At 38.1% G+C, this 17,704-nt stretch overlaps 1 protein-coding gene across 2 annotated transcripts in view; it reads left to right on the top strand.

The window, feature by feature from the left end:
- Positions 1-13,145, top strand: part of LOC145663925 (DNA repair protein XRCC4-like) — a 33,933-nt gene extending 20,788 nt beyond the window's left edge. For both annotated transcript variants that reach the window (XM_081730127.1, XM_081730126.1), the window contains exons 4-5: positions 148-318; positions 12,647-13,145. In XM_081730127.1, the coding sequence (XP_081586253.1) occupies positions 148-318; positions 12,647-13,023 (548 nt within the window). In that variant the 3' untranslated portion in view covers positions 13,024-13,145. The remainder of the gene's footprint in view (positions 1-147; positions 319-12,646) is intronic.
- The last annotated feature ends 4,559 nt before the right edge of the window (positions 13,146-17,704 follow it).

Below are 17,704 nucleotides of genomic sequence, written 5' to 3'. Positions count from 1 at the left end.
TAACACTATCAGTGTATTCCAGCGTAGGAACAGTACTGTCTCGCTGCAATAAAGTATCAAAAATCAACTTTCGCTGACTCAGATATAGTAGTAGTTATTGGTAAAGAAATACCCGGCACAAAAGAACGTTATTGTTGTATTTTTCAGAACGCAATCAACTGAGAGATGAACTGAAAAGATGTGTCGATTGCAAAGCTGAGATGGAGGAAGAACTCTACTCGAAGTTTGTCTTAGTTCTTAATGCGAAGAAGGAGAAAATTTTAACACTTCAAGAGTTCCAAGACTTAGAAGAACCAAGAAGAAATAACTATACGACAGGTAAATATAAGATCTTATTGTTGATAATGTGTTACACAGTAGTTACATAAAACAAGAACTAGACAAATAATTTGGCTTTATCTTTTACCTGTCGGATTCAGTATAAGGAAATAACTTATTGATAGTGTCTTTGAATCGAACTATTTATTCAGGATTAGAGTACTATTATTAACAGCGATTGTTTTCAGTTGATGCTATGGTATGCTTATTCCTCCCCTCTCCGTTATTGCACTCAACTCACCTCGAGTGTGTCCGAGAGTCAGGAACAGGAAAAAAAAAAAAAAAAAAAATGCGTGACCTGCAGTCTTACAATTACAGCGAATGAAGTAGAATAGCTCGTTGTCATGAAAAAAAAAAAGTTAAATTATTGTTCTAGTGTTTGTGTGTTTCTTTTCAGAGTATTGACTCTTTCTCTCTCTCCTTTTTTTTTTTTATATCCACAAGTGCAAGAAATGCAATCATAAGTCTCTGTAAGGAATAAAGAATGCTTTCTTTAAACAAAACTAAATTATACAGCTTTATTTGTGAGGAACGCGAATGCTTCCAAAAGATGCAATGGATATTAACTATAATCATATCGTTCTTCTCAATTATACAGTAGCGTGAAAAACTGGTAATAAAATGATGCAACAGGCATATACTTTTTTTTCTAGCGTGACAATACATTAAACATAACAATTTAATTAATTAAAAAAAAAATACAAATTATCACTTTACGTGTAGGTGTAGGCCTATTCGTTTTCACATTCGAGCGACGAAAGGAGAAAGTGTGGTGATGGTTATAAAAATCAAATACGAGATTTCAATGAATTCAAGTTACATGACCCCTACGTACCGAGAAAATGATTTTTCGATGTCTGTCCATCTATTCGTCTGTTGGTTCGTCACGCTTTTACATGCACTCAGAGGCCATACCGTTCAACGTATCTGGACCGAATTCTAGACATAACGTTTTAATAACATACTATCGTTTCGAATTTTATATCCTTCGACACCTAAAAGTAAGGGTGGTTTACTGAAGGATGAAAATTTAAAATAATTCAATTTTCTCAAAAAGAAAATAAAAAAGAAAGTTTCTTCTAGCAAAGTCTTCTAGAAAGTTCAGTGCGTTTGCCCCGTACCCTTTCCTAAATATATTTTTAAATGTTATAGCTAATCACAATTTTCCAACAAAATCGAAACTTCTTTTTAAATTTGTCTTGTGGTCAAAAGGTTCAAGTGCATTGGTTCTGGATTTTATTTTCAGTGACAGCTAGTGTATTTTCGTCCAAGAGATGTGACACGTCGGTGCAAAGAAAAGTGGTTAAATAAGCCTAACCAAGTTGATCAATAATACAATGTTACGAAATTATCGAAGAAACGTAGTTAATATTACGTAGGTGCGACTGAAATGCCCAAACGATGATTGTCAATTCCAAAGGTAAAAAAGTGAAAAATACAATGCCAGGTTAATCAGTGGCCTCTAGATAAAGCCATCCTACTGTACTAAGAAGTGATTGAGATACCAAAAAAAATGTAATCGCTGGGAGACATGTTAGGAGAATACAGAGGGTGAGAGAGAGTTTAATACTGCAAATCATGAATAGTCTGCACCTTCGTTTGAGGCGAGTATTGAAGTCCGTAGGCCTACATAGATTTGCATTGAAATGAACATTAGAACACGGCCCCTTAGCAGAACATGTCGCAATCTGCGATGTGATCGCAGAAAATGTGCCGCACCTGTGCAGAATAATTGTCATGTAACGCTGTAATAAAAATATGATAGTAACATCTTGATTTTTTAGTTTGGAATTCCTGCAAAAAAATTTTGACCCACAAAAACTCATCGCAGAAAGACAAAGAAAGTTCTGCCATTGGGGAACACGATATATGTTTATTGCTAGGGGCTTGCTGACAGGTTTGCAGTATATTTGACGGGGTTCGATATTGTAACGATCCTAGCGAACTCCTGAGTCTTCCCACTGTAAGTTATATTCGTGCTTAATTAAAACTATATTTGTTTAAGGGGGGCGCGCATCTTTGGTGCTTGGGGTCCCGGGTTCGATCCCAGCCCCGCCAAGTGAACTTTGTGGTGGACAAACACCGTACTCATGGGTTTTCTCGGGGTTCTCCCGTTTCCTCCCACTTTCTTCATTCCACCATTTCACTCATCTCTCATCATCACCGTCTCCTTTAGCCTAACCGGCATAAGCGTGGGACGTAAAACTTAAAGATTTCATTTCATTTTTTATATTTGTTTAAATTTAAAACTGTTGACCGTTATCACCTGTGCATCATGGACAGCAATCCGCCAGTAATTCTTTGTTTTCGCCTTTGTTTTAGCCCTTAAATGTCTTTGTTCATGAGCTCCTTCGTGGCTAAGCGGTTAGCGTACGCGCCTTTGGTGTGGGAGACCCGGGTTTGATTCCCGACCAGAGCTCACGTGGTTCGGAGTCCACGTTAATCAGTAGGTCGAACGAGACGTTAAACTCAAACTCAATGTCTTTGTTCATAAATTTCTTTATGTATGGTTTTGCATATACGTGGTGTGGACATTAAATTTTGATTTCTACGTCATATGTATCTAATTACATACATACCTATAGAACGAACACAACAAACTTGGAATATCTATATTTGTGTATGGAAAATCATCACGCTGCGCTGCACGGGGAGCCGAGTGTGGAATTACATACACATGGCAATCGATGTGTTAAGAAATGTATAATAATAAGAATTAATAATAATAATAATAATAATGGCCTAGCGCTAGATTCCAGAGCATCAAACACTTGCAGTTCTTCTTACCGATTGATGCTATTTTGTATCTGCAATGATATGTCGGATAATATGGTATGTGGAATAAACGAAGATCAGATAAGCGAGATCATGGTGTATTGGTGTTTCACGCACCTAAAAATGTAAAATATTTGTATATATATAAAAAAATTACCTTTCACTCCCTAGCTAAATTGATGGGTATGGTCACAACCTTGCCTTATAAAGAAAATATATATTTTAGCTGAAAGCTAAACAGAAACCAACTTCAATTTTTTTTTTTTTTTTTTTTTTTTTTTAATAATGGCAAACTTGCCATTTCATCACGATAAATCACGTTTGATAGTAAGATGTCTGTTTCTGTCTGCATATTTCCTTCACACTTTGTTGGAGAAAAAATTGTTCTTTTTCCAACAAAGAGGACGAGAGAAGAAGCTATACAACAGCATAAACTGAAAACAATACCTATTAACAATAGTACTCTAATCCTGGATAAATACGTCATTAAAGGAAAATATCAATAACTTATTTCCTTATTATATTGCTTCAGTTCTTATTAACATGAAAATTATACACTTACTATTATGTTTTGTAAATAAATAAATAATAAAAAAAAAATGGGATGGGTTTCGATCTGGTGTCAAAATAGTATAAAAACTATTAGTCCACCACGCTACCCACCTAATCACGGAACTGCTTTTTACTTGCTCCCTTTCTCCTAACAAATAAATGCTAATAGCCATGGCGCATGTCACTTCCAACCTCAAGACAAGAGATTACCTGTTTTTTTTTTTTTTTTTTTTTTCTATATTTCCGTATAACATCTTGGTTACAGAAGCTAATTTATATTTGGCAGACAATCTAGACACTAGGTTTAAACCAATAAATGCAATATTTTACTCCACTTCCCAGTTCCTTTATTCAACTCCCCGACTGCCAATTTGAAATTCCCTGCGCAATCGTGCTGTGCTACTGCAAAAATCCCTCGAAAGCATGATTGCCAGTATACGCAAAACTGAGCATAATTTTGTTTTTTTGCTTATATTTTTATTGTTTTATTATATTACTTGGAAATATCTCCTTAGATGGGTTGCTTTCTGTTATCTCCACTTAATAATAATAAAATTTTATCCATAAATGTAAGGAAAATGGAATAAATGCGAAAATTCGTGAGTTACATTATACGGGCTTTTTAAAGGGGGTACATGCATTAGGTTATTTTTCGACATAATCTCCATATCGGTTGAGGAACTTGTCGCATCCTGGGATGAGTTTGAAGATTCCCTCCTGGTAAAAATCCTGTCCTTACAAGTGTTTCACCTCCCCGTCTGAAGCAAAGCGACGGCCTCCTAAGTGCTTCTTCAAGTGCAAGAACAGGTGAAAGCCGCTTAGAGGGAGGTCCGGGCTGTAGGGGGGTTGGTCGATGATGTCCTAGCGAAACTGCTTCAACAGCGTTCCTCGTCGGTGACGTTTCTCCTACCAGCTGCAAACTTGACGCATCATTCTGCGACATGCTGATGCGATATTACAGTCTCTCCATAAACCTCTACCAGCTGCTGGTGAATTTCTGTCACGGTTACATGTTTCGCCCACAAAAATCGAATAACTGAACGGACTTCTTCGCGAGACCAGTTTTCCAAACGAGTCACCATTTGTGTTTACCTACAACTAGCACCGTAGTTAGTGGGTGGATGAAACTGCACAGTTGCTAACTCCATGTAGTAAAATTACCGCACACTCCTCATTCCTCTATAACAGACAAAACTCCAAAAACATCGGGTGGACAAACATCGTGCTCGTGGGTTTTCTCGGGGTTCTCCCGTTTCCTCTCACATTATTCATTCATTTCTTATCATCACCGTCTCCTTTAGCCTAAGCGGCATATTCATGGGACGTAAAACTGAAATATTTCATTTTTCAGAAACATCGGCCTTGTAACCTTAGTTTCTGATCCTCCCTCGTATTAGATTGGAGCCGCATACCTTTAAATTTTCACTCGTAAAATTTTGTTTTCGTCCTTGCGCGAGGTTATGAAGGACGATCTATTAACGTGAATTCCGAAGAATGACCGGAACTTGAAACCGGCGCACAGACCATTATGCAAGATAAACCGTCACAGTATATACCGTTTCCCACCATACCAGGCTAATTGTAGGTTTCATGTCTTGTTCTGAAAATTTACTGAATTGAAAAGAAAAATTCATGCCGTGATAAAAATTGCATTCTTTCAAGATGGATATTGAATAAGCCAGCGGAAAGGAAGAAGTTGGATTCATGATGTTATACCGGATTCGTTATTGGACAGTAACCTATCTAAATTTTAAACCTCCAAAAATAATTAAAAATATCATTCTATAGAATTCGTAGATTATCTGCTAATCCAAAAATAATAATAATAATAATATAAATATTCAGAGTATATATAATTGTTCAAACGGTAACTTTACTATGTTCAGTTTCAAGTTGTGTACGGCTGATCTCAGCATGTCTGAATAAGTCGTTTCCAATGGGATGAATTCCCTTCCTGGGCTGCTGGCTCAGTGCCGGGCCCCGTAATCATCCCGATTAACTAGCTCTCATTCCTCACGTTTCTCTCTCTCCGTCGTACGAAATATAGCTGGTCGTGGTAAATAGTATTTTAGCTAGATTATAGTATTTTAGTGTTTGATGTGTCTTTGGTCGTAATGTTACAAGTTTTCTCTTCTCACTTACAAATTTAATTAGCACGCAAGAATAGTCTATATCCTAATGTTTTTGCAGTTACTGCATTAACCCTTGAAGTACCAAGGGAAGGGGGGGATCAATTTTGCCCGCGCGTCTTTTTTTGTTCAATTTGAATACCTTAAAATGTTTTACGGATTCTCATTTTTTTTGTTGTTACTTTTGATTAGATGATCATTTTGGAATTTTTCCACCTATGTTTAAAGCAGTGTGGTTTTATATAAAAAATATACATGTTGCGCGGGCTGATTTGACCCCCCCCCCTGGTCATAGGTGCTACTCATTATTTTATTTTTCGATGATTTCTTAATTTTGATTTTTTATGTCCAAAATTTAATTCTTTTAAACTATATTGAATTTTCCTTTATATAAACACAGCCTTACATAGATCCGGCCCTAAAATACCATGATATCTTTCTGATTGGATAAGATAACCAAATGGTCATGAAAGTAAGTATCGCTTTTATACAAAGTGATACATTACTCCTGTTATCTAGTTGTATTATCAACTGACTGTTAGCAATCCGATATATACCAGAGGAGGATTGTAGAGTAGATATTGTCGAGTGTTATGTTTCCTTCTTAGCAGAATAGGTTTCTTTGGTGGAAATGAAACAATTTTGATTTCGGATATGTTCACGATCTGGCAACACGAGGAATAGTAGACTGTGTTTGGGTCTCTTGCACATGTTGCTGTGTGATTCGAGGCTGTGTAATAATTTATCAAATTCATGATGTCCAACAAATTTCTAAGTAACGAAGAAGTTGAAAATATCCTCTGTGAAAGTGACATTGATGATGTGAGTGACGTTGAGGAAGATGACGAAACTATTTCGTATGACGAAAGCGTAGAAGATTCTAGTGAAGAAGACTGGTGTTGCAACTTATGAACCAACCGTATTTGTTTGTAGAAGTGGACGGAAATACACCATCCATTCCAAAAGAAACCGAACGTTTTAAAAAAACAAAAAAGCAATGTACATTTTGGAACAAATCATTTTTATTAATCAATGTATTCCCCTTCGGCATCGATACACATATTTGCACGCTCCAACAAGTTGTCAAACGACTTCTCCATGTCCTTTATTGGAATGGTCTTTAGGACGACGGTCGTCGCCTTCTCAATGGCATCAATCGATGCGTGCCACTTTCCTTTCATCGCCAAATGCAGTTTCGGGAACAGATAGAAATTGCACGGAGCGAGATCTGGTGAATAGGGCGGGTGATGCAACCGAATAATGTGATTTTTGACCAAAAATTCAGTTACAAGTCGCGAACGATGTGATGGTGCATTATCGTCCAAAAGAGTCCAACTGCCGATTTCGCGATATTCGGGCCGAATACGACGAATTCTTGCCAGCAAACGCTTCATGACGCCCAAGTAAAACTCTCCAGTGACTGTTTGGCCGGGCTGAACAAATTCTTTGTGGATAATTCTTTTTGAATCGTAAAAACAAATCAGCATCACCTTAACTTTTGACTTCACCAAACGACTTTTTTTGGGTGTTCCTTCATCCGGCGCTTTCCATTCAGCACTTTGCCGCTTTGTTTCGGGCTCATATTCAAAACACCACGTCTCGTCACCAGTTACAATCGATTTCAAGAAGTTTCGATCCTGCCGAGCACTTTTAACGATGTCTTTGCAATGCGCAATTCGATCAACTTTTTGGTCTTCGGTGAGTTTGTGTGGTACAAACCGCGAATTAACCTTCTTAAGGCCCAAAACTTCGGTCAAAATGCGGTATGCGGTTGTTTGAGGAATGCCTAATTCCATTTCAATAACTTTCACCGACGATTTTTTATGTTTGATGAATTCACGCACTTTTTCGATGTTTTCTTCCGATAATCCGGTTCTGGGACGGCCTGATCTTTCGTCATCATCCAGCGTCTCTCTACCCGATTTGAAACGCCTGAACCACTCGTAAACTTGCGTACGGGATAGACACTCATCACCATATGCATTTTGTAGCATTTGGTGCGTTTCACTAAAAGTTTTATCAAGTTTAACACAAAACTCAATTGCAGCTCGTTGTTTGAAACTCATTTTCCGACCGATGTACACAACACACTGACAGTTGAAACGCAATAACTTTGTTGCCGTGCATCCAAATGTCATGACATTTATACCAGTTGTCAATGAGGGACTACGCCATCTACCGGTAAAATATTACAACAGATGGCACTAGTGGTACTATTTGTTTTCAAAAGTTCGGTTTCTTTTGGAATGGAGGGTGTATGTAACTAAGCCCCCAAGACAATACAGAAGGTTAGCTTGTAACATAATACGTGAACGTGCAGGACTGAAAAAAGAAGCTGAGATAAATAGTATTGCGGAAGCTTTCAAAACGTTCTTGTCACCGGAAATTGTAGACTTGATTGTAAAATATACAAATGTGGAAGCGAGTGCAAGGAACATTGAAGCTACAAACGAAAACGAGATTTATGCATTTCTTGGTATTTTGATTCTAATGGGTGCAAACTATGACACGAAACTGCCTGTGGGTGATCTGTGGTCAGGGATGTTAGGTAGAAACGTATACATTGCAACAATGAGTCGTAATAGATTGAGAGAACTGATATCAGTGATACGATTCGATGATAAGAACACAAGAGCAGATCTAGGTAAGACGGACAAATTTGCTCCACTGCGGGAAATTTTTGAAATGATGAATACATTGTTCCCAAAGCACTTTACTCCGAGTGAAAATTTGACAGTGGATGAAATGTTAAGTTTATTTCGGGGAAGATGCCCGTTTAAAGTTTTTATGAAAAGCAAACCAGGCAAATACGGTATTCTTGTCCGTATGCTTGCAGATTCTCAAAGTCGTTATGTGTTAAAATTTGAGGTTTATGCAGGGAAAGATGAGAGGTCGCAAGAAGATAGAAGTCCAAAAGCAGTAGTGAAGAGGCTTACAGAACCATTCAAAGGGACAGGCAGAAATATCACAATGGACCGATACTAAACTTCCATTGAGTTAGCTGACGAATTATACACCAACAACAATCTGACAGTCGTTGGAACTCTCCAGCTGAATAGGAAAGGCATACCAAATGAACTGGACACAAGGGATCGTGCAGTACATTCGTCAAAGTTTGCATTCACTGACCCTTATACCGGTAAGCCACCTGTTACGCTAGTGTCATATATCGCTTCGAAAAAACCACTACGAAACATACTTATGGTTTCCACCAAGCATAACGACGATCGAGTGAACCCAAATGAATCCAACAAACCTGATAAAATTATTTACTATAATGAAACTAATGGTGGGGTGGACATCATTGACCAAATGGTTCGACAGTATTCATCGAAGCGGGGAACAAGAATATGGCCTCTCTCGCTTTTTTACACACTCGTGGATGTTGCTGCTCTAAATAGCTACACACTATTTCTACTAAATTTCCCCGAATGGAATACCAACAAAATAGAAAGACGACTGTTTCTGCTACAACTTGGGGGATCTCTTTTAAAACCGTACATTGAAGAACGGGGCTTGAACATAGACCACCTCAAAAAGCCAGTAGTATCAGCAATGGAAAGCGTTCTGGGAAGGAATGTCCGTCCTAAAGAATTTAGGAAAAGAATTGCCCCAACTGAGCTTCCTTCAAGGAAACGTTGTGATCTGTGTGTTCGGGAAACTCAGACCAAGAAACAGAAGGACAATCTCAAGAAAGTAAAAACGAGATGTGAACGGTGTAAACATTTTATTTGTGAATTCCATTGTACCCATAAGATCTTGTGTTTGAAATGTGATGCTGGTGATGACACATAGAAATAACTTTTCTTATTTGTAACACATGCACACACAACAGTGCATATGTAAAAGGCCTAAGGGCAAAATCTAGAAAAGACCACTGTGTTTATGTCTAGAATACACAATATAAAGTATATATATTGATCCTTTGTTATATAGCGAGAAAGACTAATAGATAAATGTTCAGAAGTACGCCAAAAGTATGAATAGGACAGCAATAAACGAGAGTAACTCACATCTTAATAATTTTAAATTTTTGCCTAACCTTATATAACCTGAACTTTATATTTTAATAAATAAAACAAGCATTTTCGTATAATATATCAGTGATTTCACGCATTTTTGGTATATATACACTACCAGTGCTGGAAATATTCTCGGTTTTGAAATTTGTTCAACAGTTTAACCATGAGTCAATAAATAAGGTCTGAAAATTACTTGAATCGAGCGCGGGCAAATTTGACCCCCCATTGGTACTTCACGTAGCTGATGCGAGCATGGTCTTTCTAGGGTCTATAGATGGCTAATATTCGCTTGGTTTTATAAGGCAGGATGGTCTTTCGTGAATATATAAATTATTTCAATTTTCTTCCACTTGCCAAGTTGATGGTTACAACGTTCCAAGTTAAGTTTTGCGAACGTCGAGATACCTGTTACCGTCGTAATGCTACGTCGGCTGTCCATGTTTCACTTCGAACGTCAGTACAAAATTATTAGTATCAATGAATAAACAGGAGTTCTGTGGTTGAATGGAAGTTGCAGTCTTAGTACTTTCAGGTGTGTCTCCGATTTAATCCAGTTTTATTTAATTGTAAAGTGTATTTGTATTGCGCTGTCTTGGAACAGAGATGACTTACATAATATATGAATATCCTCTTGTTTCCGTTTGCTTATTTGGTGATGCCTGAACTAGTTATGGAATATTTGGACTTACGAGTCCCGACACGCGTTTTGGCGGGACGTAATAAATAATCCTGTTCAATATTTAATATGTATGTAATGTGATATGTAAAAGTACAAGGTTTCGTGGTGATTAATTTGAGTATATAGGCAGGAACTTTTGGAAAGTATATATAGGCAGTCTAATGTTACTACGAATTCTAGAATGACGAAACATTTAGTGATCATTTTGAACTAGAACTATAGTGAATAATTAGTGAAGTCAACCCTTCGGCAGTTAATTGTTCAAATTAAATGGAACTATTTTGGACTAAATAATTATTCATTTTCAAGGAAGAAACATACTTGTAGAAATTTGATAGAACATTCGAACTAAAAGTTAACCAAGCGAATTCTGTTCAAGCTTATACTGATCTCAGTAATTGTAATTGAATTTTTTTCTTCTTTCATTTGGATACTTGTAACTATATGTGAAACGTACTGTGATAAGTTCTTGCTGTGATAATTAAGTTGTTAGATAATAAACATACACCTTAAGAGATATTAACTAGATCATTTAAAGTTTGAAAACCAGCTTAAGTTATAAGGTAATTGAAACCAGTACCACAAATTAATTGTATTCTTCGAAGTATTGTTTCAAAGTATTTGCTATTCAAGATGATTTTTTTTCTTTCTTTTGTTCGCTCTTCTATCTGTGCTGCATCTTCTGAAGGCAAGATCTTGGTTCAAAATTTAATTTTTCTTCTTTCTTTTAAAACTTTAGTATTATAAATTCCGTTGCGCTTGTTACTGTCTTACCAGCTCCTATCAGGATTGCTAGGATCCCGAGCCAGGGGCTGATAAGATTGTGCTAAAGTTGGACTTGTTACAAGCCTAATTTCTCGGTTGTATTTTTAATTGCTATTGTGGAAATATTGTGCGAGGCGAGTGTTGTGATTTGGAAGATGAAAACAGAAAAGAAAAATTGCTAATGAAAGCTATTTGGACCTGAAACTATTATAGAAAAAAATATTTATGTTTTTAATATTCCACGATTATGGACCTGGGCAGAGGGAGACTGTCATGATGAGATGGATGATGGTGGAATGACAAAAAAGGTTCGAGAATCCCCCCCCCAAAAAAAAAAAAATCACGCACACGATACTTGTTCACCACAAAGCTCACTTTGCGAGCTGGAATTGCAGAGATATTTTTAATGTGTAACACTTACGTAAATTCTCCGGCAGAGAATTTATCAATATACAGAAGTTGATGTACTTATATTGAGCCGAGTAACTGTGCCACTTACCTAGAAAATGCCGTGTTTCCACCACCGGTTGTGTTCGATCTGCAGCCACCTGTACTGACTATTGGAATTTCCATTGCAGGAGACTGTGTTGCCGTTGGACCATAGATATTGCATTCCACTCCTCTATGCAGGCTTTCATAGGCCGGTTACAATACGGATTCGACGTTGCGACAGACGCCGCTTTAAGAGTTTGAAATCACAGTAGTTCATTGGGCTGGCATCTGAACTCTTTGACAGGGATGTCAGAGAAGGGGATTGCCGAAATTCCAGTTTCCTGTTCCATAAGGCGGTAGAATTCCAGCGATGTTTCCGCCGTGTGGCTGGATGCCTTGTCTTGGTGCAATTCAACCTGGTTCACGTCTTGTCCGTACAATGCTGGAATTTGATGCTTGTACAGTTCAGTTAGGACATGAGTCTGGTAACACGCAGCAATTATTTTGTTTCGCTTTACCTTTCGGAAACGCAGTTTGCCCCTGTAAGAGAAACCGACCACGCCCTTTTGGGAAACTGTTGTAGCTGCTCGCGTCGGTGTGGTGTGTCTATTACTCTGTGCCGTATATTTCCTAATACCATTTACAGTGGCACGACCTATACGAAAATTACGCACTTGACACATTTGTACGACGCGCGTCGCCGTGAACTTAGCGTGTGGAAGGGCCACAACGAACACACTGCTCTACTATGTGACTAACAAGAGTGTTGCTTGCCTCGTGGCAATCTCACTATGGTGTGTTGCACATGCGCGGTACAGTTCCATATTGACTTCTGCTTAACATAACTGAATCAGCCTCTGTATCACGTTTCTATAACCTGGAATTTATAATTTGTGTATATTGTTGTATATTTGTGTTTTTTAGTTAGTTTAGAACAATATGAGACATTTGTAACCATTTGACTATATTTACAGATAATGATGTAAATGAACAACCGAGCAGATCACCGCCAACCAATGAAGAGGAGGATCCATATGGTGGTTCAACAGAGGAAGACTCGGATTCTGACACCGACGTCAGTAGAAGCCCTGTTAAGTCTAAGGCAGCACCTGAAGCTGTTAAACATAAATTAGAAGAAGCCGCTGTCGAAACAGGATGTTCATCGGACGGCGTGTTGAAGAAGAGAGTGCGAGGTGCTACGGGGAAAGGACAGGTGCCACTTGCAAACAATTCACGTAGCGATAGCAAACGACCGAACATTGCAATGCAGATGGACGTTGAGGACCAGAAGCACGAATATGACGCAACCGAACCTCTTTTTGATACGCAACAGCTATTAGATGATTTGTGATAATTTGAACCTTTACTTGCATTTATTTTGTTGTGTGATTTTTGAGACGTTATTTTTGTAATATGTAAATATAAAATTGTTGAAATTGACGTAATTACTAATTAAATTATTGAAAGAATTTATGAGAACTGTTTTATTAATAATATGGTACTTACCTTTTTCACGAGAAAGGAAATCTTTCAAACAGGTGAGATCACTGCCATTTATAAATACATGATGCACCAGAAGTCGCACATACGAATAAAGGTAAAGAAAATCGAAACATGAGATACGTTAAAAATTACGGCCTCCAACTTCAGTATTCTTTATAAACCGGTTGTATCTTCTAAATTATTGTTATAATTACTGATTATCCACTATTACTTAATTTTCTCGTATTGCCCAATAATACCTTGGCACGAAAGATCCGGGTTCTTGATTTACGATGGGAGTTGATGCCATGTCAAACTGTAGGTCAAGCTCATAATAGCCTCATTGCTTTAATGAAACAGCGCAAACAACAAAAGCAGTGGATTTCAACAGCAGAATATGCTTCGCAAAAGGCAAGAATTGTTCCATCAGCTAGCAAAGTTATGGCAATTATTTTCTGGAATTCCCATGGCACCGTTTTCTTCAAATACCTCGAAAAATATAAAAATAAAATAGAGATCAGCACCAAGTCTCATTAAAGTGTTTTCACAAAGAAGTGATGAAAAAGTGTTCTCATTTAACGAAGGAAAATTCTCCATCAGAATAATGCAATGGCCAAAACTATCGAATTATACTAGAATGCTTCCTCATCCAACATTCCCCAGCTTTGGCTCCTTCTGACTTTTTTTATTCAGAGAGCTGAAGACCTCGGTGGAAATAATTCGCGTTTCATGAGATCATGCTTAACACATCTATTTTGCAGTATTTGAAAAACCTTACGAAGAAGGATCAAAAACTAAGGTTACAAGGCCGATATTTCTGGAGTTTCGTCTGTTGAAGAGGAATGAAGAGTGCGGTAATTTTAATTCATGGAGTTGGCGTCTGTGAAGATTTTCCGCCACTTACGGTGCTAGTTGTAGGTAAACAAAAATGGAGACTCGTTAGTAAAACTGGTCTCGCGGAAGTTCACTCAGTTATTCAAATTATGTGGGCGAAACATGTAATCGCTGCTGGTAAAGGTTCACGGAGAGACTGTAATGTTTCGTGAGAATGTTGCAGAATGGTATCGAAAGTTTGCGACTGGTAGGGAAGACGTCATCGATGAGGACCGCAGTGGCCGACCCAGCACAACGCTCTTAAAGCAGTTTTCGCTGGGACATCATCGACCCCCTCCCTACATTGCAGACCTCGCTCTGAGCGACTTTCACCTGTTCTCGCATGTAAAGGAGCATCTAGGAGGCCGTCGCTTCGCTTCAGACGAGAAGGTGAAACCTTCGTGACAACGTGACTACACACGCAAGAAAAGGATTTTTACCAAGAGGGAATCTTCAAACTCATCCTACGATATGACAGGTGCCTCAACCGATATGGAGACTAGGAGGCCGTCGCTTCTCTTCAGACGAGGAGGTGAAACACTTCGTGACAACGTGGCTACACACGCAAGAAAAAGATTTTTACCAGATGGGAATTCTCAAACTCGTCCCACGATGCGACAAGTGCCTCAACCGAAATGGAGACCATGTCGAAAAATAACCTAATGTATGTACTATCTATTGGCTGCATTGGTTGTATGAAATAATATACACGTGTTTCACTGCATGCTTTGTAACCTTACTTTCTGATCACGCGTCGTATGTTTTGGAATGCATAAAAACTATTGGACAGTATACCGAGCTAAAGGAGACCATGTCGAAAAATAGATTGATTTCCAGGACGAAACTCAATTCTTTGATAGATATCTCTGCTGGCTTTATGATGTACACGTATGCCTTTGGCACACGTGGTACAGCTTTGATTCCCGGCGGAAAAGCATTACAATTTGAACACATTATAGTACTTCGGATTGCACCTCAAACTATAGGTTCACGTTTTATAGAGCCTCGGTGCTGAAAAGGGATACTATACTTCCACAAACATTCTTTTATTTCAAAATCACAGGCTTACCAAACACTTTTCATCGCTTTTTTCTTCAATAACAAGCATCTTTACCCCAGTGATCTGCACTTATCGGTAAATAGGCTATATATTTTGTCTTTGATACCTAGCTACACAGACAACTCTCTAACTGGCAGCCTTCCCCTATTGGTACTACATTATAGTTATCATTCCTGCCTCCTGGAGTTTATCTCTGTATTACAGCAGGGTTATATTTGTTACGTACCACATTAACTATACATATTCATTCAACGACAAAGTCGTTGCTACCGAACTAATGCTGCTGCTTCAAAACTCTTACAATTTCATAAAACATTTATAGCCCAATCTTGAATCTACACCAACTTGTAAATACTCTTCAACTCTAACAGGCATTATCTCATAGCTAACGTACGCGCCTTTGCCGCGGGAGCCCATGTACTTCGGATCTCACGCTAAGCTATAGATTCACGTCTCACATAGCCTCGATGGTGAAAGGACACCAAACCCAAAATCAACCAGCCATCTACGAGCATTATTTCTGAGCAAGGTGAAGTATTTTCCCTTTTTGATATCGTTTAATTTCTTTTAATGTCATAAATGTTTGTGGGGAGTACTTAATTGACTATACGAAATGTGTGCAAATAAATAAAAATAAAATAAAATAAAAATAAGTATAATGGTACTTACCGTTTGTGTAAATTATTCAGATTAATCTCCTCCATTATTAGTACTTCGTTCGCCGTGCGTATTCCACTGTTAAATTGCACTTTACCGTGAGGGTCTCGAAGTTATTTTCGTGTTCTCTCGTCTATTGACTGAAAACGGCAACCTTCCATAGTGAATTTCAACTTGGGAAATAGAAGTCTGGAGGTGGCAAATCAGTCGAGTAGGATGGTTGTGTACAGCAACCGTATTTTTCTTCGCAAAGCTCTCTCATGACGAGCTCCGAATGATTAGAACCATTGTCATGTTCCATTTTTTTCAAGCTTCTGGTCTTTCCTTAACCTCTCTCAATGTTTTATCACTCCTAAATAATAGCAGTGATGGTGACTTCCACACGACGACTCTTTGGTAATGGTTGGACCACGTAAGACGTATTGATGATGAATACAACAAAAATCAACGAAAACAACAAGCGCTGAACGGCGACTCCATAGGAATTTTGCAGTAATATAATCCATGTTCAGTTTTTAGCATGACAAGGCGATTTACTGACTTCTGCTTCTCAGCAATATCGCAGACGGTTAAACGACGATTTTTCCAATAACATAGCGCACTTTTTGACGTAAACGTCTCATATGATGGTAATTGGTTTTTCCTTTGTCTTCGATGATTAATGTTCTTCGTGCAGCATTTTCAGATTTTCTATAAATGTCCTGCCCAATTTGAAACAAAATGTGGTGCACTCACGCAACTCTTTACAATCCTTATTTTCGTAATGCCGCAAATACGAAACACAACTTCATTCCAAACTTGCAGTCTCAATTACACAGGGGAGGAGGGGTACAATTACCATTAAAATATTTGGGAACAATCCCACTATGTAGCAGTGGCAAGCAGAAAATAAAAATGTTTCGTTGATCTTATTTTTTGAAAGTACGGTTTCTTTGTGGACAGACCTCATATATACAGGTAATAACACGCGTTCATACAACCTTTACAGTCGACATTTTAGCAACCAGCTTGTCCCTTTCTTCAGTACTTCGTTTTTAAGGAATTTTACGATATTTGAAGAAACATTTTATCCGTAACATTTCTGCACATCGTAGAATAAATTTTTGGGTCGGTGTGTAGAGGTATCTCTAAATCTATGAAAATTCAGTTATCTACGAAGAAATTGAATATTCTTACGCACCGATGTGTATAGATGGTATCGCCACTGGTTGCGAAGGCACTTCATTGCATATCTGGAGGTAACTTGAAATTTCATTGATCTCAAAATCAAGGTTTTAGAGTTATCTCAAGACCTGCCGTGCCGTGCCGAGAACCGAGAATTTTATAGCACGATTGCTGTTTTGAGACTTGCATTGTGTATGAAGCCATACAGGTTACAAGTTCTCACTAGGATACATCGTGGAATTTTGCTTCTTATGTCGGAAGATAGCAATTTTATTTGTTGCGATATGTTGACTGATAAAGCAGTGTTTCATTTCAGGGAATAGTGAGCAGAAGGCCCATCACAAAGTTTGCGGGAGCGCGACTCATTTAAAATGATGAGCAAAACAGTAATTTCGCAGTTTTATTTATACTAGCTGAACCTACGCTCTCTACACAGCGCATCATTCATATATGAGCATTAATCTCCTTGACATTCCTCACATCATCTGTACATGTTCGCTTCACAGACACAAGTGAAAGTTGTCTTGATAAACATCGGCAAGGGGTATCATAAAGGAGAGACTTTTCTCGATTTTTTGAATATCTCGCACCGTTTGTAAGATTGAGCCTACTTTCGGTTGGAGTTTCGAACTCATGTATGATCAGTGTTTTCTTTCTTTTTGCATGCAGTATGTAATAAGCAAATACATAACATACAATTAATTATAATGTCAGTGATATCTGGTGTTCATTGGGCAAAACACTCCCAACAATAAAGATTCGTCCTAGAAGACTGGACAAATGGTTATCCTTCGTT

This window comes from Thermobia domestica, chromosome 11 (genome assembly GCF_964235325.1).
Source record: "Thermobia domestica chromosome 11, izTheDome1.hap1.1, whole genome shotgun sequence".
In the NCBI taxonomy this organism is placed as follows: domain Eukaryota; kingdom Metazoa; phylum Arthropoda; class Insecta; order Zygentoma; family Lepismatidae; genus Thermobia; species Thermobia domestica.
This window is presented reverse-complemented; position numbering and strand designations above follow the sequence as displayed.